Source organism: Cyrtonyx montezumae, unplaced genomic scaffold (genome assembly GCF_038088225.1).
Source record: "Cyrtonyx montezumae isolate F1298 unplaced genomic scaffold, pur_monq_1.0 scaffold_2, whole genome shotgun sequence".
NCBI lineage: Eukaryota > Metazoa > Chordata > Aves > Galliformes > Odontophoridae > Cyrtonyx > Cyrtonyx montezumae.
The window spans coordinates 67,133,182-67,157,371 of record NW_027071936.1 but is presented as its reverse complement, the minus strand read 5'-3'; the positions used below and the strand labels follow the sequence as shown (position 1 = coordinate 67,157,371).

The window sequence follows — 24,190 nt, the reverse complement described above, 5'->3', positions numbered from 1 at the left end:
CGTAGCACAGTTGATGGCAAATAACCGTGGCTTTTTGCACCCGAAAGCAGCGCGGGGCAGACGCTCCTCCGCCACTGGATGGCAGTGGGAATCCGGGCAGTCCGCCGCCAGACCCGATAATTTCAACTGAATTGGCTCTAAGCTGTTTTTTCACCCCAAAACGGGGCTGTCCCCCCAAAAATGGGTCTGTCCCCAGGTTCCCAGCGCGGCAGTGGATTACGGGGACGCGAAGGGATTTCTGTGGGCAGAATGAAGGATGGGTGGGGGGCAATGCATGGACGCAAGGACAGGGGGTGGTGTCCCCTGCTGGGGTGGGGGGTGACATTGCAGGCCCCATTCCTGGCGTGCAGACGTGCAATCCACACCTCACCCAGACAGCCCGGCCTGAGCCTAATGAGCAGCATTGTTATTAATTAGCTCAGGAGCTTCCTCCTTTGCCAACGGGAATTGGGCAGGAGTCTCGGATCTCAGCTCACTGTTGCTGGGCCGGGTCCTCATTGCATTGCGTCACCCCTCCAAAAATCCTAAATTCCAGCCCCCCATCCTCAGTGGGATTTTACTCCCCCCTCTGTTTGTCCCCGTTGGGCACCACTGTCCCCACTTTGGTCCCACGTCCCCCCCATCCCAACCCCGGATGCCATCAGCCCGAAAGGCAAAGCGAAGCACCGGGGGGGTCCAGTTCGGGGCCGGGGGTGTTTGCTGAGTGCCATCCCACAGCTTCGTGAGGAGAGAGAGGAAAAATGGCATAAAAAAGGAAAGCACCTCCCACCCAACCACGCCGGAGCCTCCTGCCTTTTTATCTCTGCCCTTTCAAGGCCATCATTAGGAACTAATAACGGCAAATCTGCCCTTTCATCTCTGCCCCCCCCCCCCCCCCCAGGGACTTTATTTGCCCTCGGTTGTGGGTGCTGTCCGTGGGACAAGCTGTGGAGCACGGCCTTGTTGTGGGATCCTCGGTTTTTGCGGGGGGGGGTTTTGCAATGAGATGCACAGAGAGCCAGCACCCACCCCACACATAATGGTTTTCCCCGTCCCATTGCCATGCCCGACGCGGGGAATAAATAACTCCATCCGGAAAGCCATGAGGAGGGTGTGTGTGTGTGTGGGGGGGGGTCAAATAGCACCTGTGGGGCCCCGTGCCCCCTATCCCCCGCGCCCCATTTCCTCCCCCATAAAGCACAGAGCCCGGTGCTGTCCTTTGACCGGGACGCGCTCCCCGCCGGGCCGGGCCGAGGTGTGACTTTTCCCAGCTCATTAGGAAAAGCCGCTCGGTTTTAAGCATCTCAGCCCTTAATGACCATCTGAATCCCATCAGTAGGGCCCTGACATGGGGGGTGGGGGTGCGGGAAGGGGGGGGTAGGGGGGGCATCCTCTGCCACCGCGTCCCTGCGTGTCCTCGGTTACATCTCTTTGCCTCGATGGCACCAGGCGCAGCTCTGCCCAACCCCCCCCCCAAAAAAATATAATAATAAAATGAGGGAGCGCAGCCACCTGGGGGGGGAGGTAGGACCTGCTGGAGGACTCCGCTGGCTTTCAGATGCGACACATTGCGGGAACGTCCCGGGATACAGAGCCACAAAATGGGACAAAACCCACAGCTCCGGGGGCTGCGCCCTTCCAGCACGAACACACGGCGGGCACAGCCATCGGGAGGTGCCGTCGGGGCGGTCCCCGCCCGCTCCATCCCATCCTCCCCCACCTCCTCCACCTCCCCCCCTCCCCCCTTCGCTCCCATTCCCGGCCCTATAAAAGCGGGCGGCGCGGCCCCGAGCCCACCCCACCATGCCGCCCCCGGCCCCGCCGCCCCCCGCCCGGCCCGGCCAGGCCTTCACCATCGCGGCACTGCTGGGACGCTCCTCTCCCCCCCCGGCACCGCCGCCACCACCGACCCCTCCGCTGCCGCACTGGGGGGCTCCTCCAGGGCCGCTCTGCGCTGCGTGCTGCGGACCCCCGTCCGCCTGGGCTGCCCGCCTCGGAGCCACAGGTAGGGCCCGGCCGCCTCTGCCGTGGGACGTCTCCAAATGGGGACCCTCTTCCACCTTCCCCCCCTCCCCCCAGGGTGCCCTTAGGGACATCTCCAAATGGGGACTTTCATCCGCCTCTCCAGATGGGGCCCCAATCCAACAGTCCCTCGGGGACACCTCCAAATAGGAAACGCTTTCCAGAGGACCCCCGCCTCTCCAAATGGGACCCTGGTCCGGCTCTCCACTCGAGGCTCCTCTGAATGGGGATCTCCTTCCACTTATGGGATCGCTTATGGATTGATAGAGGCTGGTTTAGGGGAGGGACTTCCTTCCATCTCTCCTGTAGGGACATCTCCAGCTGTGGGATTTAATTCACCTCTCCAGGAGGGATCCTTGTCCACCTCTCCCGTAGGGACATCTCCCAATGGGGAACTCGTTCCACTTCTCCCATGGTGGACAGCACTGAATGTGGGCCTCCTTCCACCTCTCCAGGTGTGGGACTTCGGCCTGTCTCTCAATGGGGACCCTTATCCCCCTCTCTTATGGGATCACCTCCAAGTGCTGGACCTCCTTCCCACCTCCTCAAGGTGACCCAAAGAATTTCTCCCCGAGAGGGTCCACCTCTCCAAAGAGACCTTCTCCAAACCCCATCCCAAGAGTGCCCCTTCTGCCTCTTCCAAGGGAATCCTCCACTCCAAGAGCTGTCCCCCTCTACCGACCCCTTCCCCCCTGACCACCGTTCTCCCTCACCTCCAGGCTTCCTGCTCTCCAAGTGCTGCTTCCCCATCTTCAAAACCAAGGCCGGCAAAGCCAAGCGGGTGCGCACCATCTTCACCAGTGACCAACTGGCGCGGCTGGAGAAGGAGTTTGCCCGGCAGCAGTACATGGTGGGCACGGAGAGGTGCCTGCTCGCCTCTGCGCTGCACCTCACCGAGGAGCAGGTGAGGTCTGGGTGGTGTCGGGGTCTCCAAGTGATTGCTGCCGCTTTATCTTTAAGGGGAGGCTGTTATTATTGTTAGGCTTGGGGAAACCGAGTCACGGAGTGGTTATCCCGAGGTTGCGTGGAAGGGTTGGGATGCATCCAGCTTGAGCTTGGGGTCTCGGTGGCAGCTTATCTGTACGAGGTCAGCTCTTGTTTTCATGCTGGGGACAGAGTGTGGCAGGGGATGTGTGCCCAGGTCAGCCCTAAAGGGGCTTAGTGTAGGGTCTGGGCGCTGCGGGACCTCCATGGCGGAGCTGGGCTCCAAAACCAATCTCTTATTTCTTCCGAAGGTGAAAGTGTGGTTTCAAAACCGGAGGATCAAGTGGAGGAAGCAGAGCCTGGAGCAGCAGCAAGCCAAACTGGCCAAGATGGGCCTGGCCACCCCACAGAGGAGCCCCGACTCCCAGAGCCACCACGGCGATGAGGACAAGGACTGCCCGATGGGGGCTGAGGTCCTCCGGGAGGACACGGGCTCACCCCTGGGCTCGGGGGCTGCACCTCCCTCTGCACAGACTGTGGCAAAGTGCTGCTGAGCTGCCCAGCCCCCCTCCTGACCCCCCCGGGCTGCTTTTAACGTGTATTATATGTGAATGTATCATAGCTGGCAATGAGGGTATCTAATATATACGGGGCGCCGATTATTTTTGCAGTGCGAAAATAAATTATTTATGCAACTCTTGCTTTAAAGCCCAGGGCTTCACGTTGTCCCTCTGTCCCTCTTTTTTTTTTTTTCTCTCCTTTCTGGGTGGGGAATAAGGGCAATGTAAGGAAAAGGGGACAATTTAGGGAGAGGAGGACGATGGAAAAAGGGGCGATGGATGGAGATGTGATGGAAGCTGCCCTTTGTCCCGGCTGTTTTCAGGGGCAGGATTAGGCAGCACGTCTCCAAGAGCCCAAACTGTGCTAATATCTTCCCGTGTCTGACAGAGCCCGGAGCAGCAGCGGGTTTAACCCACTAATCTCTCATGCCGTTGGGTTTATTGCCATCATCCCCAGGACAGCGGGGTTTACGGGGATGTTTTGATATCGCTGAGCCGATGGAGGGGTTACGTTGTTCTCAGGACACTTTTAATCCCCCAGGAGCTGGCGATGCTCTGTGCTGGGAGATGCTGAACCGTGCTCCACCCCAGAAGCCTTCAGCCATGGGCTGTTCTGGGTGCTGTGCTGGGATCTCCAAGCTGAGAGCTCGGAGAGGTCTGGGAATCAACTCATCCGGGTCAGAGCCTTTGCTGCTGGCATTCCCTAACAGAAACACAGCATTGGGACTGTGTGTCCTTGTGCTCTGCAAGCAGCAGCCCCTCACCCAAAGAGCCCCCCAACCCACCCCCCCGGTGCTGCGTATCACAGCCGATCTGTCACCCGTGTACAAAAGAAGAGTCGGTTTTCAGCGGAGCGGCGGTTAATTGCAAGGCAGTGAGAACTGAGAGGCCTTATTAAGAGGATAAAGGTTATCAGGATCGCAGCACTGAGCTTGCCCTAGCAAATCTCGCCCGGTGCCGGCAGGTGGGTAAGCCGGGACACACGGCTGCACGGATTTGGGGGCACGGATTTGCACAGAGGAGAGCAGACCGCATTTAGGTCTGAGGGATGAGGGAGGAGGGGGTGAACAGCCCCAGACCGCGAATAGGGGTGAATAGGTGCAAATGGGTGGCTGGGTCCGTGGGATGGGATGGGAGAGGAGATAGCAGGGGAGATAATCGGGTGGATAATCCCCATGCCGCACCCCCCCGCGTCCTTCCTGCCGGGATTACTCCTGCTGAGCGCAGGGAGACGGAGGGACGCGGTGTGTTGACATGGGGTTGTAGGAGTCTGCGGGATGCTGGAGCCAGCCCCCAGCTCCTCGTATCCTGGGCACGTTTGAGCCCTTTTGCAGCGATGGCAGCCCTGTGCCCCTCGTCCGGCCGTCCTCTCGCTCCTTTCTTTTGGGGAGGGGTTGCTAAATGGGATTACTGCGTGCCTCGGAGGGGCTGCGGCGCTGGGGAGAGCTCCGTCTCGTCGTGTAATCTCGTTAAATGGTCAGGGAGCGATTCCCCCGCTTCCTCCCCCCCTCCTTTAATTCGCGATTGAAACATCAAATACAGTGTCCCGGGGCCGCCAGCAGCTCCACCTGCTCCGGGAAGTAAAGGATATCACAGGAGGAATGGTCACCGTGTCCCCTCTAATGCATCTTTTTGGGGCGGAATCACAGCTTGGGACATCTTGGATCACCTCCTCCTGCTCGGATCGCATCGGGCAGAGCGCTGACTCGCAGCATTAAGCTCTCCGCTGGGAAGTAGCACCTGGTCGGTGCATGAAAATAGGGGCAAAGTTGGGTGAGCTGCCCGGGAATGCAATGAGCTCGAGGCTCGTAGCGAGGGAAGCGTCTGCATTTAGAAGTCGCATTCCTAAGGCAGGGGCTCATCCTGCATCGAGAAACGCAGGGGCTCCGCACCAGGACCGTTCCCTTTTAAGGCAGTGCCGTTTGGAAACGGGTTGGGCTGCCCACGGCCCACCTGAGCTCACACAGGAGCTCACCCCCTGCTCTGCTGATCCCCACTCCTTCCTCACCCTCTGCGAACCGATTCCAACCCAGCACAAGCGATTTTATTTAAGATCTTGATCGCGTTGGCTCAGCGCAGTCCCGATGGGGATAAGGGGATCTCGCAGGAGCTGCGGGATCAGCAGTCGGATAAAGCACCCCGGGCGGCTCCGGCATCTCGGGGCTGCCACGCTCTCGTGCCTCAGTTTCCCCACTTTCTATAGAGAGAGGGGAAATGTAGCTTCACCTATCTGCCCAGCTCTTCTCATCCCCGGCGGGACCCGGCCCCCACTCTGCCCCATCCTTCCCCCCTCCCTCTTTATTGATTTAATAAGATGGAGGGGAATTAACGGGGCCAAAGCATTGGGATAATGAAAGATGAACAAAGGGGCAGCGCTAGCAAAGATGCTGCCAGCTTTTAATGATGAGGCCGGGCAGATCCCCTGCTAGCTGTCCCTTTGGAGCGGCGATTAAGAACATACTGTTATTGTTAAGGGCGAGAGATAAATCCCTGCACCGTTTCTGATGTGATCAGCCGGGGCTTCTCCCTACAATTTGTGATCCTATTGTGGACGGTGCTTGCCCTGGGCAAGGAGAGTCTGGGAACCGCTTATGAACCATCCTTTGGTCATTAGCCTCCTCATTAGGGGAGAACAGCGTCGGGGAGGAAAGATAATTGAAGGGAGCAGCACTCAGGGCTGCGCCGGTGCTGCCTCAGTTTGTGGGTAATTCCCAATTAATTTGAAATGCGTCCTTTGGGGGTGCTCTTAATAACCGCATCCGTCGGGGCTGCGAGCGTTTTGGGGTTCCCCATGTCAGCCCGATGATGACGTGGACTCAAACCCGTAGATTTGAGGCTTGGGGGGGCTCCAAGGGGCCGCATCCTGCTCGGAATTGGAGGCTAAAGGTTGGGGCAGAGGACCCAGACACGCAGCGATGTCCCAAGCCAGGGGACACCCCGGCTCCGTGCCCCGGGGACCGGCGGGGGGAGAAGCAATTCCTCAGGATGCTTGACATTATCAAGTGTTAATGAGACCTGGATGGGGCTGAGGTGCTTTGCAGGCCATTACCCCAAATTAACCTGACAATGCAGCCGGGCCAAGCGTCTGAAGGAGGGCCGGGTTGTGTATTGGCTGTCTGGGGCCGGGGGCAGAAGGATGCTGCCCTTCTGCCTTCTCTCCGCACGCAGAGAGCATTTTTGCATCTTGCAGGGTGGGATGCCTGAATTCGGATCAACATCCCAAGGGCTGGAGGAAGGCGGTGGGAGAGAGCAGAGGGAGCATGTCTCATCTTGCTTGGAGAAAACGTGTCCCCACATCCCTTCCTCTTCATCCCTTCCTCCCCATGCTGCTACTGGCACGGGGCGAGAAGCAGCATCTCCCACTGCCAGCAGCCGCCCAGCTCTGGGAGATGCACTGGGCTGGCCATGCTCCTGCTGCCTGCAAACTGGGCCCCCATGGATCCCAGCCGCTGCTGCTCCTGTCCTCCCCTTCATTCAGAGCTGTTAATGGCACCACGCAAGGTGCTGAGGATGCAGAAGGTGAAGCAGATGGTGGCCACCCCAGTGTCCCAACACAGCTTCCCAGAACAGAAAGCACAGGCAGAAATAACAGCTGGCTTCAGGAGTTATTTCTCTGGACTTTCTGATGAGTGAACCAACGTTTTGGCGACCTTGCCCATGGCAGGGAGATTGACAATTAGACAATCTTCCAACCTAAACCATTCTGTGATTCTATGCATCAACCCCCACGGAGAGACCCTCACATTACTCTGTTTGAGGTGAAAATGAAGGCCAATTCCTCTCTCCCTGTGGGATTTGGTGAGATCTGGCTTGGGAAGGGGCAAACCAGAAGATCTAGGGATGTTCCCCTCTGCCTTTCTGCAAGCATCCATCCTCACCTGGGTGAGAAGAGAAACTACAAAAAATCGGAGAGAAGGGTAAAGCTGATGGTCAGCACCCGATTTCTAAGCCAGTTTTGGTGGGTTTTAGGAGCAGAAAGGCACGAGGTGATGCATTCAGGCTCCTTAGGGTGGCAGTGCCGGGCGAGATATCCTATTTGTAGAACCACAACCATAGGGAACAGATTCATAGAATCATTAACGGTGGAAAAGACCTCTGAGAGCATGGAGTCCAACCGTCAGCCATCCACCCAACCAACTATGCCCACTCGTGGAAGCATTAAGGTTGGGAAAGACTGCTGAAGGTCCCCGAGTCCAGCCAACGAGCCATCCTCCCCGCGCCCACTGACCACATCCCTCAGATAACAAGCACCAACACATAGCACCTTCTCCTCCCCAGTAGGACCCCACAGATGGGATGCTCTGCGCTGAGATGATTTGTTCCCACTTGGGAACAACTCACAGCCCCGGATTACAAATGCGGGCCAAACCCCGATCACGTTTTCACGTGTGCTTGCTGCGGGTTTGGGGAAATTTCCGCCCCATCTTTTGCCTGCCAGGGAGGCAGGAGCAGGATGGCGACAGAGCCAGGAGGCGGAGGAGAGGTGTGAAATTTCTCATGGGCAAACAAGTGAGAGCGGTGGGGTGTCCAGGAGAAGGGCAACCGAAAAGACGAAGGGGGGGGGAGCCGAGAAGGGAGAGAAAGCAGCAGCCAGAGAGGGACACAAATCCCCAAAGCAGCGAGCCGGTTTGAAGAGCCGGGATTTTTCTATGAGGGGATTGTAAAATGCGCTCTCTCTTTTCCCTTTGCAGGGGGGAACAAGGGCCCCCACTCTATCTGATAGTCATTAGCATCAATTAGCCCCGTTTGAAGTAGGCAACATCTTTGTCTCTTTGCAAAAAAAGAAATAAAAAAACCTTTCAGGGAGCCCATAATAACATCTGGAGCAAGGAGAGGCTGAGCTCAAGTTCCCCACTTTCATCTCTTGTCGAGGTACTTGGAATGTTAATGCAGCCTCATTCTTTAATGGAGTTATCAGGAAATGCTTTTCACCCCCTTCCCTTTGCTCAGGGGCGATGTTTACAAAGGGCTGGGGGCTTTTTTTTGTTGTTGTTTTGTTGTTGGGACTTTCCTCCCCCCCCCCAAAGAAACTCCCCCTCCCCTTTTATTTTCTGCATTCTTGAAAAACAAAACTGGAAACATAAAAAAAAAGAAAACAAAAAGGGAGGAGTTGGGGGGGAAGGGGGGGGAAAGCTCAGGGTCTGTCCTTTCATCTCCCCTTCTCAGTACCGGCACAAGGCTCCTCCCCGCGGAGCAGATGGGGTGGGATGATGGGCCGGAGCCGTTCAACCTCACGTGCACCGGGTGGCTGCCCCGCTCCGCCTGGCTGCTGGGTGCTACATTTCCCAAGTCATTACCAGCGAGTGAAAATTTCCAGCTTTTTAACTGAAATGCATTAGCTGAGCACACAGTACTAATGGGAAACAGGGCGCGTCGTTAGGCGGCTCGCCGCCAAGCTGGAGACGCCGAATGGAAAACCACCTTTGGTGGCCACCCGTCCCTCTGTGCCATGCACGGTGTTCGTCCTTCTGTCCTTCCTCCCACCTCTGCTCTGCCCACCCCACTCATCCCTGAGTAAATCTTGAAGGTCCCTTCCAACCCACTCTATGGTTCTACCACCCTACGGTTCTGTGGTTCTGTGTTGGAATGATTCTGCATTTCTACAGTTGGGTGTTTCCATGGTTCTACAGTTCTTCATTACTATGAGTGTGCAGGTCGGTGTTTCTATGGCTCTGCAGTTCTGTGATTCTACAGTGTGATGATCCAGTGATCCAATGATCCAAAGACCCAACGATTCAACAATCCAGTAATCCAATGATTCAACAGTCCAACAATCCAACAATCCAACAACCCAATGATCCAATAATCCAACAATTCAACGATTCAATGATTCATGATTCAACAATCCAATGATTCAATGATTCAACAATCCAATGATTCATAGGTTCATAGGTTCATTAGGTTGGAAAGGACCTACAAGATCATCTAGTCCAACCATCCTCCTATCACTATCCCTACCCAACTACTAAATCGAATCCCTTAGCACCTCATCTAAACGCTTCTTGAACAGCACTAGAGATGGTGCCTCAACCACCTCCCTAGGCAGGCCATTCCAACAATCCAATGATCCAACAATCCAATGATCCAACAATCCAATGATTCAATGATCCAACGATCCAACAATCCAATGATTCAATGATCCAATGAATCAACGATTCAACAATCCAATGATCCAAGGACCCAATGGTGCAATGATTCAACGATCCACCAGTCCAACAACCCAACAATGAAACGATCCAACAGTTCAGTGATCCAATGACTCGATGGTTGTACATTTTTCTGGTTTAACATTTCCACAATTCTACAGTTCCACGATTCTGTGGTTCTATGATTGAACAGTTCTACGTTTCAACGTCTCTCTGAAAACTTAACACCCAGGGCACCCCTTGCATCTCTTTCCATGGGAAAAAAAAGGAATATTTATTAGCTTAATAATTAATTAATAGTTAGTAGAAAGAAAAAATGGTCAGAAAAACTCCTATCTAACCAAGTTTTAATCCACGCAACCTCTTCACAACCCCAAAGCCAAACCCAAACCAGGAGCTGTGAATCCCTGACATCATTTTCTTGGTGATGGGCTTTTCGGGGTGAGGTTTCAGTGCTTGCCCAGCTTTGAACGTGTGATTTCAATTAAGCACAGAGCTAAATGCTGGCAGGGCTGGGGCTGTGTGTTTGGATAAGGAGCAATAAAGCAGCAGCTGTATTGATTCACTTATTTTGAAGCTGCCGTGGAAGGCAGGATGCTAAACAGGAGGAAAAAGCGTTTGAAAGGCAAAGCTGAGGGACTCCTTTGTGTCCTGCAGGCATCCCCAGGGCTCCCGTAACCAACAGCAGGGTGCTGCCTCGCTGGGGGGTAGCGATGTCAGTGCTGCCCCGAATTTTCCATTTCCCTCAAATTGCTTAAAATATAGGGATACCCTTTCATAAAAGGAACTTCAAAGAGTGTGAAAACGGCATGGATCCCCGATTTGAGGCAGGATTTGCTTGGTACAGACAGCTCACCCTGCACGCAGAGATGTTTAATGCCAGATTATTAAGCCATAGGGGGATTTTTGTTTCGTGTTTATTAACCCAAATGCTGTTTTGGGGATTTCTCTGTGTTTGCTTACAACGGAGTGAATTTATGTGTTGTATTTGCAGACATTTGTGCAAGGACATTTGTGTGTGCAGGGCTGCAGCCCCCCAGAGCTGTGTTTGCTGAGCACACCCACACTTCGGGCATGTGTCCATGCTTTTTGGGGGTCAGTTGGAAAAGATATGGGTGTCAGTGGGGGAAGGAGTAGGTATTGGTGTGGGTGTCCATGGGGAAAGATGTGGGTGTCAGTAGAGGTGTCAGAGTGGAAGGAGGGGTGTCGGGATGGGTTTTGGCAGGAAAGGAGCTAATGGTCCTTGGGGGTGTTGGTTTAGGAGAGGTGTCTCTAGGGGTGTTGTTTTGGAAGGAGGAGTGTTATTTTGGAAGGTGGGATACTGAGGGGATGTTATTTTGGAAAGCGGGGTGTTGGGGGAATGCTTTTTTTTGGGGGGGGGTAGGAGGGATGTTGGCAGATGTTTCAGAAGGAGGGGTTTTGGGGGATGTTTCTGTTGAATGGGTGTTTGATTATGGAAGGTGTTGGAGGGGGCACAATTTTAGAATGAGGAGTACTGGGGGTGTGTGTAATTTCAGAAGGAGGAGTGTTCCTGGGGTGTTGTTTTGGAGGAAGAGGCATCAGGGGGTGTACCTTTGGTTGGAAAGGTGTTCCCGGAGGCATTATTTTAGGAGGAGGTGTTCTGGGGGCTCTTCTCTCAATGGGAGAGGTGTCTATGGGGTGTAGTTTCATAAGGAAGGCTGTTCGTTCGGAAGGAGGGCTTTCAGGGGCTGTTGCTTTGGAAGGAGGGGTTTCGGGGAGGTGTTGTCTTGGTGTAGCCACGGGCTGGCAGGTGTGGGGCAGCCCCCCTCCCTCTCTTTACATAGCAGCGCTCCCCTCCCCTCTCCCCATATAAAGCCATCCGGCCAGCCTGAGGCACCCAGCCAGCCATGCCTCCACCCAAGACCCCCTTCCACATCGACGCTCTCCTTGCTGAACCCCCGCGGCCCAACCCTGCAGCCCCCAGCCCTCAGCCCCCCATCCCACTCCCCATCCCGGGGCAGGGAGTGTGGGGCTGGGGCTGCCACTGGGGAGGAGGTGAGAGCTGGGCTCGGGATGCGGGGCTGCGCGATGGGGTGGAAAGGATGGGACTGGGCTGACAGCAAATTCGCTTTTTATTTTATCTCTGCAAAGCTGTGGTTTCATTTCAGTTGCAGCCCCTTGGCCAACCCTGAGGCTGAAGGAGTGGGGTTGGGCTGGAGGAAATGAAAGAATTTCCTAATAATGAATTTTCCTCGTTGTCACATCTGGAGCAATAACCGCTGCGAGCCATTCACCCCCAGCAATGACTGATTTGGCCAAGTGAGATCCTGGGAGGATTTACTCCCTCCCCACAACCATTTGCAAAAGCAAAAGGAGGAAAATGTGTTTTGGTGGTGTTTCTGATCACGGGTTACGGATGATGCACCGCTTTCACTGAAGGGTACTGTAACTCAATGTCATCACAACCCCTCATTCGTTTTTTAATGAAGTGCCTCTATTCAGAATAGCCAGAGCCTTATTTTTTCCTTGAGATTAAGTCTCTTTTCAGCATTCGGAGCATGATCCTGCTTGTTGCACAGGCAAAACCCACAGCTCAGCACAGCTGGCACCTGGATGGAGAGCTCCGGTCTGGGCTGAAAGCAGCAATATTCAGAAAGCAGAAGTATTTGCTGCTCTTGATCTTTTTTTTACTACGTAGCACAGCTATTTAACATCATATTTCCTTTCTGTACAGCTGTATATGGTACTCTGTGTGCTATATTGAATGTAAAGATAGGAAAAAACAGTTAATTTCTGTATCTGTATCCACGAAGTATTTCACGATAGAAATCACACTCACTATTACCCAAGTATCAAAACAGGGGAAAAGTGTGGCTGGTAAAATGATCTGGAAGCCGAAAATAGTTGAAGTGCAATTAGGGTTGTTAAGCTGTCAGGTCTCCAGCCCACAAATCGTTAAACACGTGCAGAACTTACACCCAATTAACAAAACGAAGTAGGTCACGGTGCCTGCTGGTGCCTGTGACAACGTCACTCGCTGCAGGAGGGAGAAGTCGTGGCTTTAGGAACAAGCAGCTCTGAGTCTGGGGCCAGCGGGCCCCGTGGCAGCGGTTTGTTAATGAGGTCATTATTGTTATCATCGGGTCACAGCTAAATAGAGGGCCGTGCTGGATGCAGAGAGCAGAGCTGGAGTCACCCTTGCACAAGAGGAGTGGGTTGGGCCATTCAACCTATGGAGGGCGCAGGAAAGGGAGATGATGGCGTTCCTAAGGAGATGAGGCCAAAGGGGACTTGGAGAACTGCTCTCCGGGGTCAGCATCCTCCTCCTGGTGCTGGCTGAGCAGGGCACAGCTTCCCCAGCCTTTGGACATCAGCGATGAGGCGCTTCCTGGAAGCACTCACAGCTCTTGATGGGCTTTATGATTGTGTTAAAAGATTGTGAGCAGAACAGAGGTTAAATCCTGCTCAGCAGTGCTGACTGTGGGTCTGGCTGTGTGTGCAAGACTGTTGTAGGTGGTTCCTGTCATAGAACCATGGAATTGGGAACACCCTCTCTATCACCAAGCCCAACCATTAACCTGATCTACTAATTTCATCACTAAACCACGTCTGTTAGTGCCACGAAGGGACATCTCTGCTATTGGCTTTGGTGCTCCTTCCTCCTTGCATTTGTGGAACAGCTGCATTTGGATTTCACCTGTAAGCAGGGCTTGGCACTTCAGGAATAGCCTCAATCACACAGACCCCTTAAATTCCTGCTTCTTTCATGCAGATCTGGAGTTGTCTCATTGCACAGGGGCCAACCCATGTGTCCCTGCTGTGCCATGGAGGTCCGGAGGGGCCTGCAAAATGAAGAGGGCCCGCACAGTCTTCAAACCAGAGCAGCTGGAGCGGCTGGAGCAAGAGTTCCTCAAGCAGCAGTACATGGTGGGCACAGAGCGAGTGGACCTGGCTGCAACACTGCATCTCACAGAGACCCAGGTAAGGGATCAGGGAGCTGGATCTGGGGGTCAGGAGGTGCTGGGGGGGTTTCCTCCTCCATGAAGTGCAGTGGGAGCAGGAACTGATGTGGAGTGACCTCCTGCGAGATAACGCTGGAGAACACTGCAAGATAAGTTTAGATTTATGAATAATAACACTTCAAATTTATGAAGTAGGAGAAAAAGCATGCAGGATTGTTTGCACTGGGGTTAGAATTGAGTTGGACTGCTTTAGATTGTTAAGATATTCTGGAAGGTTGGTGCAGCACAGGTCCTTGCATGATGCCAGATCTGAATTGTTCCTGCTCCTCCCATTAGTTTCTGAAGACCATATCCCTGCTAGGTGAAAGTCTGGTTCCAGAACCGGAGGATCAAATGGAGGAAGCAGAGCATGGAGCAGAAGAAGGCAAAGCTGTCACAGTTTGGGGTGATACAGCCTGCCTCTGCTGGCCCCACAGACATCAAGGAGCACGAGGAGGACACAGTGGACGTTGAGCTTTGAGTACCTGATGGGATGCAGCTGCCACTGTTGTTTCTGCAGCCATGCATGTCTGATGGAGGTATAGGCATGTCGGTGCTCACTGGGCCCGAGCTAGACTTGAAGTTCTTGCTTGGAGAGTTTTGAGCTACATAACTAAACTGCCACTGGGTGGGAGGAAGCCTCCACGTGGAGAGACCCCTATTTGGTAACCTAGTGCTGTAACTCTTGGGCTTGATGGTACCATCGTTGTGGCAAAGCCTGTGATTTTGTTTGCTATTGATGTGCTAGGAAGCACAGTTTCCAGTAGAGAGGCTGGGGTGACAGTCAGACCGTGTCTCTGACGGCTGTGGGCACGGCAGCATCTGAACATGATGTTGTTGCAGGTGACTGTGTGCTCCTACAAGGGAGAGCTGTGCTGCGAGGAGATTTGGCTCTGACTCTTTCTCCCGATCATCTTGATTCCCATGTTGAATGCTGAGATCACAACATAGTGAAAACTGGAAAGTCCTTTGCTCCCACCCACATTACAGGGTCTGACTCTGCCCCTGGAGCAGAAGTGCCCACCCCTCCCCCAACCTGTCCCGTGCCTCGCTGTCTTCTCTCCTTTGTTTTGCCTTTCAGAGCCCAGTGGGTTTTCGCCTTCTGGCATTGCCTTACTGCACCGTGGCGTGCACAGGGAACTCCTGAGGCTCACGGAGGTGCGGGGACCACTGCTGTCATAAACCAGCAGCTCTCCGACGGCCCCCTGCCCTCATCCAGATGTGCTGCTCCTGGCCCAGACGGCGGCTGCTCCCTTCTCTCCTCGTTATACACCGCGGTGCCATGGGAAGCAGCACCTGGAGAGCTCGGAGTGCACATCTGCAACCACCCGCTGTTGTATTCCTAGTGGGTGGGAGGGCTCGGAGGGGTCAGGACTGAGTATCCGTGTTTCCCTGGATGTGTTTTAGTAATTCCTAAGGGCTGGTGTGCACAGCAGCAGCAGCTTTTAGCCAGGCAGGCGATGCTCAGGCTGTCCACTCATCCCAGGGTACCAGGCACAACGTCCCATGAGCTCAGGATAATTCATCTACACCTTTCCAACCCCAGAATGCCATATATCGCTTCCTTCTCGTGTTGTTGTTTACAAAAATAATTTCCTTTCTCTCCTCCTTGCCAAGCGTCGTTCCTTCACTTGCTTTGCTTCTTAATAAAGAGTGAAACGGTGCGTTTGAAAGAGGGAAGATGAGATCGGGAGGGCAGGCTGCAATGCCTCGGCAGCCTTGTGTCCCCAAAATGCCACATCCTCACAGCTCTGGAGCACTCCCAGGGACAGTGGCATTCCCTGGGCAGCCTGTGCCAGTGTCTGACCGCCGGTGAGGTATAACATGCCACCGTTTTTTTTGCCCAATTCCTGCAGATTTCGCCCTATATTTATAGCAAGAAATGCCGCAAGGGGTTATGGCAGGCAGAAGGGTTTGGGCTGTGACTCAAGCGGATGCTCCACACCGCACCTTTGTACCGAAACCTTACAAGAAGGGGATGCCCCGTGCTGTGATTGCGGTTTTCCTGCCGTTATATGAACGAGCGATGAAAATAATCACAAAAAAGCACCACGGATCCGTCCGTCCCCGCACCCGCGTGGGATCCGTGGGGTGGACGGAGGGGACGTCCCAGCAGAGCAGCGCTCCCTACGGGAGGGAAGAAAGAAAAAAGAAAAAAAAAAAAAACACATTTTGTTTTGAAATCGAGCCGGCAGTGACACCTAGCGATCCTAAAGACCCCCAAAAGCCCCAAAAAATTACATCCTGCTTTTCCCAAAGCCAACAAGATCTGGGATGGACGCAAGCAAGCGCGAATGAGGGCGTGATGCAATACGGCTCCACTCGGTGCTTTCGTGGATTTGAGGCGTTTACGGGGAAAGGGAGTGTGCGAGGCCCGTGATAACGCACTGGAGGGATCGTTTTATTCTTCTACTGTGGAAAATAAAAGCAGTTTTGGGTGCACTGAGGAGGTGCTCAGGGTGTGTTCTGGCAGGGACCGGCTGCGAGGTGGTTAAAACAAAATAAAACCAGGGTACGGTGTGGGGAAGAACCGCAGACTCGGGTTGGGGCTTTTTTTTTTTTTTTGAGGTGTTTATTTTTTATTTTATTTGGGGGAGGGGGTTGGGGGGGAGCAAGATGGCCGCCCGCCCTGAGGGCTGAGGGGCGGCGGGAACGCACCCCGCGCTGTTTGTGTGTATGGGGGGGGCGGCCATCTTGCAGTCGGGCAGGGCGGGGGGGGAAGAGGAGGAGGAGGAGGAGGAGGAAGAGGAGGAGGAAGGGGAAGAGTTGCTTCCCGGCGCCGTGGATCAGAGCGTGGAAGTCGCCGCCCGAAGATGGCCGCCGCGGCGGGGGACGGGCGCGGAGGGGTTGGGGTTGGGGTTGGCGCTGCCGAGGCGCGGTTCATCAGCAGCGCTAAGGTGAGCCGCGGCCGCCGTGCTGCGGGAAGCGCGCTCCTTTCCCCGCCGCCTCTGACGCCGGGTTTGTCCCCTCGCAGGGGAAAGGGCTGTTCGCCACCAGGAGCATCCGCAAAGGGGAGGTGGTGTTCGTGGAGAAACCCGTGGTGTCGTCGCAGTTCCTCTGGAACGCGTTGTACAATTACCGAGGTGAGCGCGGGCGCGGGTTGGGTTGGGTTGGGTTGGGTTGGGTTGGGTTGGGTTGGGTTGGGTTGGTGACCCCATCGCTTCCCCTGGGCAGAAACGGTTCCTAAGATCCATCCTGACCCTCCCGTGGTGCGGCTGAAGGCTCTCAGCTCTCCTCTTGTTCCTGTTGCAGACCCCCAGCTCGCTCCAGGCTCCTTTCAGGCAGTTGTGCAGAGCCATGAGGTCTCCCCTGTGTCTGCTGTGCTGCAGACGGAGCCATCCCAGCTCCCTCAGCCACTTGTAAGGCTTGTAATCCAGAGCCTTCGTTGCCCTTTTATGGGATGCTCTTAACAAGCTGGAAGAGCAGGCACAGATTAAAGGAGACCACCTATCTGCTGGAAAAAAGCACCCCATGTCATTGGGGGTGTGAGGACCGCAGTTTTAGAGCTAAACCTGGCGATACCATCGTGGTCAGATGTTGGTACAGCCTGCCCAGGAAAGTAATGGAGTCACCATCCCTGGAGATTGTCAGTAACCACGGAGATGTGGCACTGAGGGGCATGGTGGGGGTTGGACTTGGTGGTCTTAGAGGTCTTTTCCAACCTTGATGATTCTGTGGAGTCTGAGGGGATGCCAGTGTTGTCCAGAGGTGTGAAAATCGCAGAATTGGAGGGGTTGGAAGAGACCTCTAGAGATCATCAAGTCCAACCCCCCTGCCAAAGCAGCTTTCTAGACCACGTTGCCCAGGTAGGCGTCCAGGCAAGTCCTGAATGACTCCAGAGGAGATCCACCACTTCTGTGTGCAGCTCCAGTGCTCCGTCACTGCACTGGGAAGAAGTTCCCACACACATTGGTGCAGAACTTCCTATGCTTCAGTGGCCATTTCCCCTCTTCCTATCACCACACACTGCTCGAAAGAGTCTGGCCTTGTCCCTTTGCCTCCCGCTCCCTAGATATTTATAGATGTGAAAAATGGAAACCAGCCTTTGGAAGAGCAGTGTTGAAAACTTGTTTTGGTGTGTTTATGTGGCTTAAACTGTTCTGCAGGGTTGTTGCTATTGGGTCTTGGACAGAAGGAGGAGATAGACTCAGAGAGAAGAAATGCAAAAGTGGTGTTGGACACAAGCTGGGCCTTGTCCTACCTAGATCCTGCTGTCTGCTGAGCTCTGCTGCAGGACAGCAAAAGGAGGACACGTCGTGTGTATCACGTGGCCCTTAAAGATGGGTGTGGGGATGCTTGTCATGTGTCATAGGGCCCTTAAACACAGATCTCACAGGGGTATCTTGTTGTGTTTTCTGCCTGCAGCCTGTGATCACTGCCTGCGGGCTTTGGAGACAGCAGAGGAGAATGCCCAACGACTGCTGGGGAGGAGCTCTCTGGTGCTGCCTCACCCAGAGCAGTGCAGCATCCGCAAAGACCTGCACCAGCAGTGTCCTCGCTGCCAGGTATGGGGCTGCTGGGGGGAACTGTGATCTCCTTGGGGTCACAGACTCCTTTATAACATCCAGCTAGGCCGTTGGTGTGGCTTTCTGCCCTATGGTGGGTGACTGCCTTCTCCTTCTGCTAAAGAGCTGGGGCTCGGCTGGGTCCAGGAGCACTTTTCCCACTGCTGTAGCCAATGCTGGGTGCTGTGCCTCTTGCTCTAGGTGACGTACTGCAGTGCTGAGTGCAGGCAGGCTGCTTTGGAGCAGTACCACCAAGTCCTCTGCCTTGGCCCGTCCCATGATGACCCCACGCATCCCCTCAACAAGCTGCAGGAGGCATGGAGGTAGGGGATCGACCCACCTGTTGCCTACAGGCAGAGGTGGCAGCTGTCCCAGGCACTGGATTGGGGCTATAGTTGAGGGCTGTGGTTGCTTTGCATCTTTGCGTGGTGCAGCTGGAGGGACCTGGAGGCTGTGGGATCTAATATAATATAGTTCTGCCAGGGTTTGTGTTGGCACTGCTGGGGCTTTGACATGGGGCTGAGCTCTATTTATTTGTCACCCAGTAAATGGCTGCCAAGCACTAAGCTGCGTGCCCCTCACTCCTGCAACTTCGTAGTGTCTGAACATCTCCAACCTTTTGGAGATCTGCACAGCAGCACCCTTATAGGTACATGAATTGCTATCCCTGCTTGCATATGATAAAATGGCACAGAGGGGAGAAATGACTTCTCTGCCCCAAAGCTGGTCACAAACCCCAGCTCTTGCTGCAGACTTGGGCTTTGTGTGGGACCATGACTACACTCTGAACCGTAGTTTAACTGAATAGTAGGGAATTACTGTATGCTCTGAGCAGCCGGGTGGGTGCCAACTTCTTGCCCCCAGCAGCATTGTGTCTCCATGCAGCAGTGCTGGGCTGGCTGATTTGCTGTGACAGTTGAGTACAGGCCTGCCCACAGGGATAGCAGCTGCTCCTGCCTCCCTCCAGCTTTTTATTCCCACACCAGCATGGCCATAATCTTTCTCCTTTGTTATTCTTCAGAAACATGCATTATCCACCGGAGACTTCCAGCATCATGCTGATGGCCCGGATGGTTGCCACTGTCAAACAGGTAGGTCTGCAGGGTGTAGTTTCTTTTTCCTTTTGTGGCTGTTGTTCCCAGGGACTGATGATCTCTTCTGTAGTATCTGGCAGAGAAATTTCCTGCTTGAATAAATGTCAACATCTCATGATCCCTGGCTGTAGAGACAGCAGGCAGCAGAGGAGGCTTCAGTGCCCTGAGCCAAGCAGATCATTTTCCCATACCAAATTAATTAGACAAACTGAACCTATCCCTTGGCTCTGTTTTTTTTTTTTTTTTTTTTTGGCCTGGCAGCCTCGATGTTTACTTCCAATAAGCTTCTACTGTGCAACTGCTTCTGGTGGTACTTGATGGCAGACTGAATGCCTCTGAGCTCAGTGGGACTTGTCCTCTCCTCCCTCTGTCCTCCTGGAGAAGAAAGAGGTGTTGGTGCAGTACGTTTGCTTGATTCCTGTTTCAGGCTAAAGACAAGGACTGGTGGATCAAGGCCTTCTCTCAGTTCTGCAGTAAGACAGCAAACGAAGAGGAGGAGATTGCACACAAGCTACTGGGAGACAAATTTAAGGTAAGAGCTTTGGGTGTGTTGGATGCTGGGAATCCCTCAGCCTGCCCTCTTCTTGCCCATATCTGTGAGTCCATGGTTGCAGCAGCTTGGTTATAGCTGGGATGGGAGGTGATAGACATCCCAAGCACAGTGAGGGATACAGAGCCCAGCTGACAGAGTGGAAGTGGGCTGCTGAGAAGGCTTTGTAGTTGCTGTCCTACAGCAGAGCACGCTGTTACCTTCCTGTTGTGGGGTTGCTTCAGCTGTGGAAATGGGACAGGGTGTTAGTTAGCTGCTGAGTGTCACCTGGATTTTGCTGCTAACATGGGTGGTTTTTCACTGCTGTAAGGGCAGCAGCCCCCAGCCTTGCAGAGAAGGACCAGTCATCTGAGTTCTGAGCCCCTGGGCTGTGCTGGGCTTGGCTGTCAGCCTGGGTCTTGACTCCCAGCAGTGTCTGTCCAGCCTGACAGTGTTGTCATGTTCTGCCAGGGCCAGCTGGAGCTGCTGCGTTTGCTCTTCACTGAAGCCCTTTATGATGAACAACTCAGCAGGGTGAGTTGAGCTGGGAGAAGTGGGATCTTCTTTTGGGTGTCAGTCCCTTTGGGTTATGTCTATCCCTAAGGCCAGGGCTTCCCTGGGACTCTGCCCATTTCTTGCTTCCCCTAAAGCTCCCTGTGGGGTTTGAGGTGCATGCAGACTGGAGTTCTGCTGCAGATTGGCCTGAGCTCAGCTGTTTTCTGATCTCCCTTCTGCAGTGGTTCACTCCAGAAGGCTTTCGATCTCTCTTTGCTCTCGTTGGGACCAATGGCCAAGGCATAGGAACCAGGTAATGGGGCTTTCTGGGTGTTCCTTGCAGGGCAGCGACGATGAAGTGTGGAAGGTGTGTACAGCCTGCAAATCTGCACTGGTCTAGGTAATGGCTGGGCTCAACCATGAGAATTGGTGCTGGAGAGGCAAACATAAAAGCAATCTTTTCCTCCATCTCTATCCAACCCTTTGGTGTTCCTCTGACAGACCGTGGCCACTTGAAGCCCCTGAGTTTAACCCTTAGATCCCCTGTGTGAGCTCACACTGTGTACCAGCAGCACTGTGGGGCTGTAATGGTGTCCTTTACTTCTCCATAGCTCTCTGAGCCAGTGGGTGCATGCTTGTGATGCTCTGGATCTCCCCATGCTGCAACGAGAGGAGCTGGATGCCTTCATTGACCAGCTGTACAAGGACATAGAGAAGGGTAAGGCTCTGCTGTGGCTGTAGGTAGCATCGGGCAGCTGGAAGGCTTCTCTGAGGGATCCTATCCTTAAAATCCATTTATGCCCAGTGTTTGAAGACTTGCTTGGACCATTCGTTTATTTGGATGAGTACAGGGACAGGCCAGAGAGTGTGCACTTGAACAGAAGAGTGCAAATCTTCATGCCCTCCATCCCTCCCAGGGGGAAGGGTGCTTTGGAAACAACCCTCCAGTACAAACACCCCCAAGCAGTGCTGTTTGAGTGTGTTCAGCACTGATGAGTGGCTCTCAATACATAACACTGAGCTGAATGTGTGGTAAAGCCAGAAAAAGTCCTGCACAGCTTTAACCCTCACCCTTCTCTGTTCTGCAGAATCTGGAGAGTTCCTCAACTGTGAGGGATCAGGTCTCTATGTGCTCCAGAGCTGCTGTAAGTAACAAGGACTGGGAGGAGAGCTAATAGTGAGGAGGGACTTGTGCTGTGCTGGACAGACTTGCCTCTAGGCACTATAATAGGTTGCCCAGAGTGGTGGTCGATGCCTTGGATGCATTCAAGGTCAGGCCAGACCAGGCCCTGAGCACCTGATGGAGCTGCAGATGTCCCTATTCATTGCAGGGAGTTGGACTAGATTGCCTTTAAGGGTCCCTTCCAACTTGAACCTTTTCCTAATAGCCTCTGGCAAAATGAGTTTATGTTTCCCATGCACGGGTAGGATGGGATTATGGGTTGGGATGGAATTGCTGCTGTCTTGGGGCCTGGCTGCTCTCTCATTGTTTCCTGGCATCTTGCCTATCCATGGCATGGTCAGTCCTAACTCAAATGGTCTCGGATGTGATGTGGGCTCCCAGAACAGCATGTGCAATTAGCAAAGAGACAGTCTGGATCTCCTGCCTTGTCTGTGTGTAATGGAGCTGAAAGAGCCATTAAGGCAGGGGAGGAGCCTTTCTTATCCAGGCTGTTAGGATGTGGGAGAGGATGACCCAGCACACCCAGAGCTGCCTTCTGTTGCTTCAGCAGAGTGGGGTCTGGGCACTGGCTGCTGTGGGAGCTGGGAAGTGAGGGAGTGCTATCCTCTGCACCCTTCTTTGGGCACACAAGGAGATGGGATGGTGCTGGGCACCCCAGGGGTTGATCCAAGGCAACTCCATCTCTCTGAGTGTTGGTTTTGTTTTGTTTGGAGAGCCCAGACCCTCACCTTGTTCTGCAGGGGACCTGGGACTCCCAGTAGTCCCCAGCTTGAGTGGAGAGTGCCCCTACTGCATGTGGTGTGACTGAGTGTTGTGCTGCCATATCCCTATCCAGACTGTGGTCCTCCCAGCAGGAGGTGATGGCTCCTGCATGCCCTGGTCCACCACTAGCCAAAAGAGCAGAGTTTGGCCAGTGACATCTAGCAGCTTTACCCTCTCTTCCTTGTAGGTAACCACAGCTGCATCCCCAATGCTGAGACATCCTTCCCAGACAATAACTTCCTCTTGCATCTGACTGCTCTGGAGGACATCGAAGCAGGAGAGGTGAGACATTGGGGTGCAGATGAACCTGAGGTGACATCACACCTTAGCAGAGGTCCCCGTGTCCCCTACTTTCCCCAAAGAACCTAGCCTTGTACCTTCTGACTCTTGCACTATTTTTGCCTGGCTGTGGTGGATTCATGCCCTATTTTAGGTGGGAGCTGCCACATCCTATGTTTCCCCTTGGCTTTCAGGGGGACCAGTACAAACTGCTGCTTTGGGAACAGGCTCTCACCTGGCTTGTTTCTCTCTGTTTGCAGGAAATCTGCATCAGTTATTTAGATTGCTGTCAGAGGGAGCGGAGCAGACACAGCCGCAACAAGATACTCAGGTATAGCAGCTGGTGGGAGGGACCTGAGGGGAACACACCTCCAGTCACAGCCTGGGCTCTCTGTTAGGGCCCTGGCATGTGGCTGTGAGCTGGCTGGTGTCTAAATTGGTGTGCTTGTGGGAGTCTGTATGTGGAGCTTTGCCTGTGCTACCATCAGACTCATCTCTGAGCAAGCTTGGGGTTCCCTGGTGTCCTCTTTGTGGACTGCACCTCATTTGATCCCCTCTTTTTCCTTGGCAAGCCCTTGCTGTCCTCACCACCTTCCTTTTCCATCTCCACCCTTCTGCTGATGGTCACCATGCTAGGGTCCAGTTGCACCTGCAGGGTGGAGAACCCACCCCCCCCAATCAGACAATGTCTGTTTCATCTGAGCATCATCAGACCTGAGTTGTGCCTGTCTCCACTCCCTCATGCTTTTTCTTGACCCTCTTCCAGGGAGAACTACTTGTTTACCTGCTCGTGTCCCAAGTGCCTAGTGCAAGCTGATGACCCCGATGTGACATCAGACGAAGAGGAGGAGGCCGAAGGGGAGACAGATGATGCTGAGCTGGAGGATGAGATGACTGATGTTTGATCCTGGGCTGAGAGTAAAGGGAGGGGATGGGACTGGGGGGGGGGGGGGTCCTCCCAGAGGCAGCAGCTTTAATACTAGAAACAGGGTTGTGTTGTGGGGTCGGGTGGGGCCGGTGGAGGTCTGGCAGAGTGGGGTATGGTGGGGAGCTGGAGGCAGGCCCTGCTCCCACCTGCCCTTATGCTCTGTGCGTGTGTGTGTGTGTGTGTTCACCAGCCCATCCATTTCTCCCTTGTGAGGTTGTGAACCAGCAGCCCCCCTGCCATATCCCAGACCCTGGGGGGCCAGCTGGTGCTTGCAGGGGAAGCTGAAGGAGAGCAGGGCCCTGAGCTGGGGTAGGGGACGTGGTGGTGTTCACATTGTGGCTACCTCCCGGGCTCCTTCTGTGTCAGTGCTGGCCACGGGTGCAGAGGAGCATGTCCTTTCCTACCCTGCAGGGATGAGAGGAATATGTGTGTGTACGTGTGTTTGTGCACGAGGGGTACTATTCAATGTCCATATTAGCACTATCTACACACCAAGGAGCTGGGGTCCTTATATATACTCCATTCCACGCCTCGGCTTGGTGAGCAATTGAGGGTCAGAAAGGTTTTGAAGGTGGGACAGAGATGCCTCGGGGGTGGCTCAGAGTCCAAGCAGAGGGAGAGGAGCTGACCCTTGGCTGGGATCTCCCTCCCACCTTTGCTCTATCCTTGATGTGACACAAAGCCCCACACAGTGATTGCTGGGCTGTTTGAGGAGGGGGACACGCCACGCTGCTTTCAGAAACCTGACACAGACCACACCAACGCATAAGCAAAGCCACCTCCAAATCCCAACAACTGTTCTGGGTTTTGCAGGGAGTGAAC

General features: G+C 54.2%; 3 protein-coding genes across 3 annotated transcripts; all 3 read left to right on the top strand.

Annotated features, from left to right (window-relative positions):
• Window positions 1–1,782: 1,782 nt before the first annotated feature.
• LOC136048534 (homeobox protein not2-like) lies at window positions 1,783–3,479 on the top strand. Its single transcript, XM_065736184.1, has 3 exons — window positions 1,783–1,984; window positions 2,721–2,905; window positions 3,237–3,479. The coding sequence occupies exons 1-3, from the start codon at window positions 1,783–1,785 to the stop codon at window positions 3,477–3,479; spliced, it is 630 nt and encodes a 209-aa protein (XP_065592256.1).
• Window positions 3,480–11,499: 8,020 nt separating this feature from the next.
• Window positions 11,500–14,074, top strand: LOC136048533 (homeobox protein not2-like). The gene is made up of 3 exons (XM_065736183.1): window positions 11,500–11,647; window positions 13,365–13,573; window positions 13,916–14,074. Exons 1-3 carry the CDS (start codon window positions 11,500–11,502, stop codon window positions 14,072–14,074), a joined length of 516 nt encoding a protein of 171 aa, XP_065592255.1.
• A 2,315-nt stretch (window positions 14,075–16,389) lies between these two features.
• On the top strand, window positions 16,390–24,114 carry SMYD5 (SMYD family member 5). The gene is made up of 13 exons (XM_065736014.1): window positions 16,390–16,490; window positions 16,568–16,676; window positions 17,959–18,098; window positions 18,300–18,421; window positions 19,120–19,189; window positions 19,620–19,724; window positions 20,193–20,255; window positions 20,459–20,529; window positions 20,828–20,934; window positions 21,305–21,361; window positions 22,349–22,443; window positions 22,701–22,771; window positions 23,207–24,114. The coding sequence occupies exons 1-13, from the start codon at window positions 16,407–16,409 to the stop codon at window positions 23,343–23,345; spliced, it is 1,233 nt and encodes a 410-aa protein (XP_065592086.1). The 5' UTR covers window positions 16,390–16,406; the 3' UTR covers window positions 23,346–24,114.
• The last annotated feature ends 76 nt before the right edge of the window (window positions 24,115–24,190 follow it).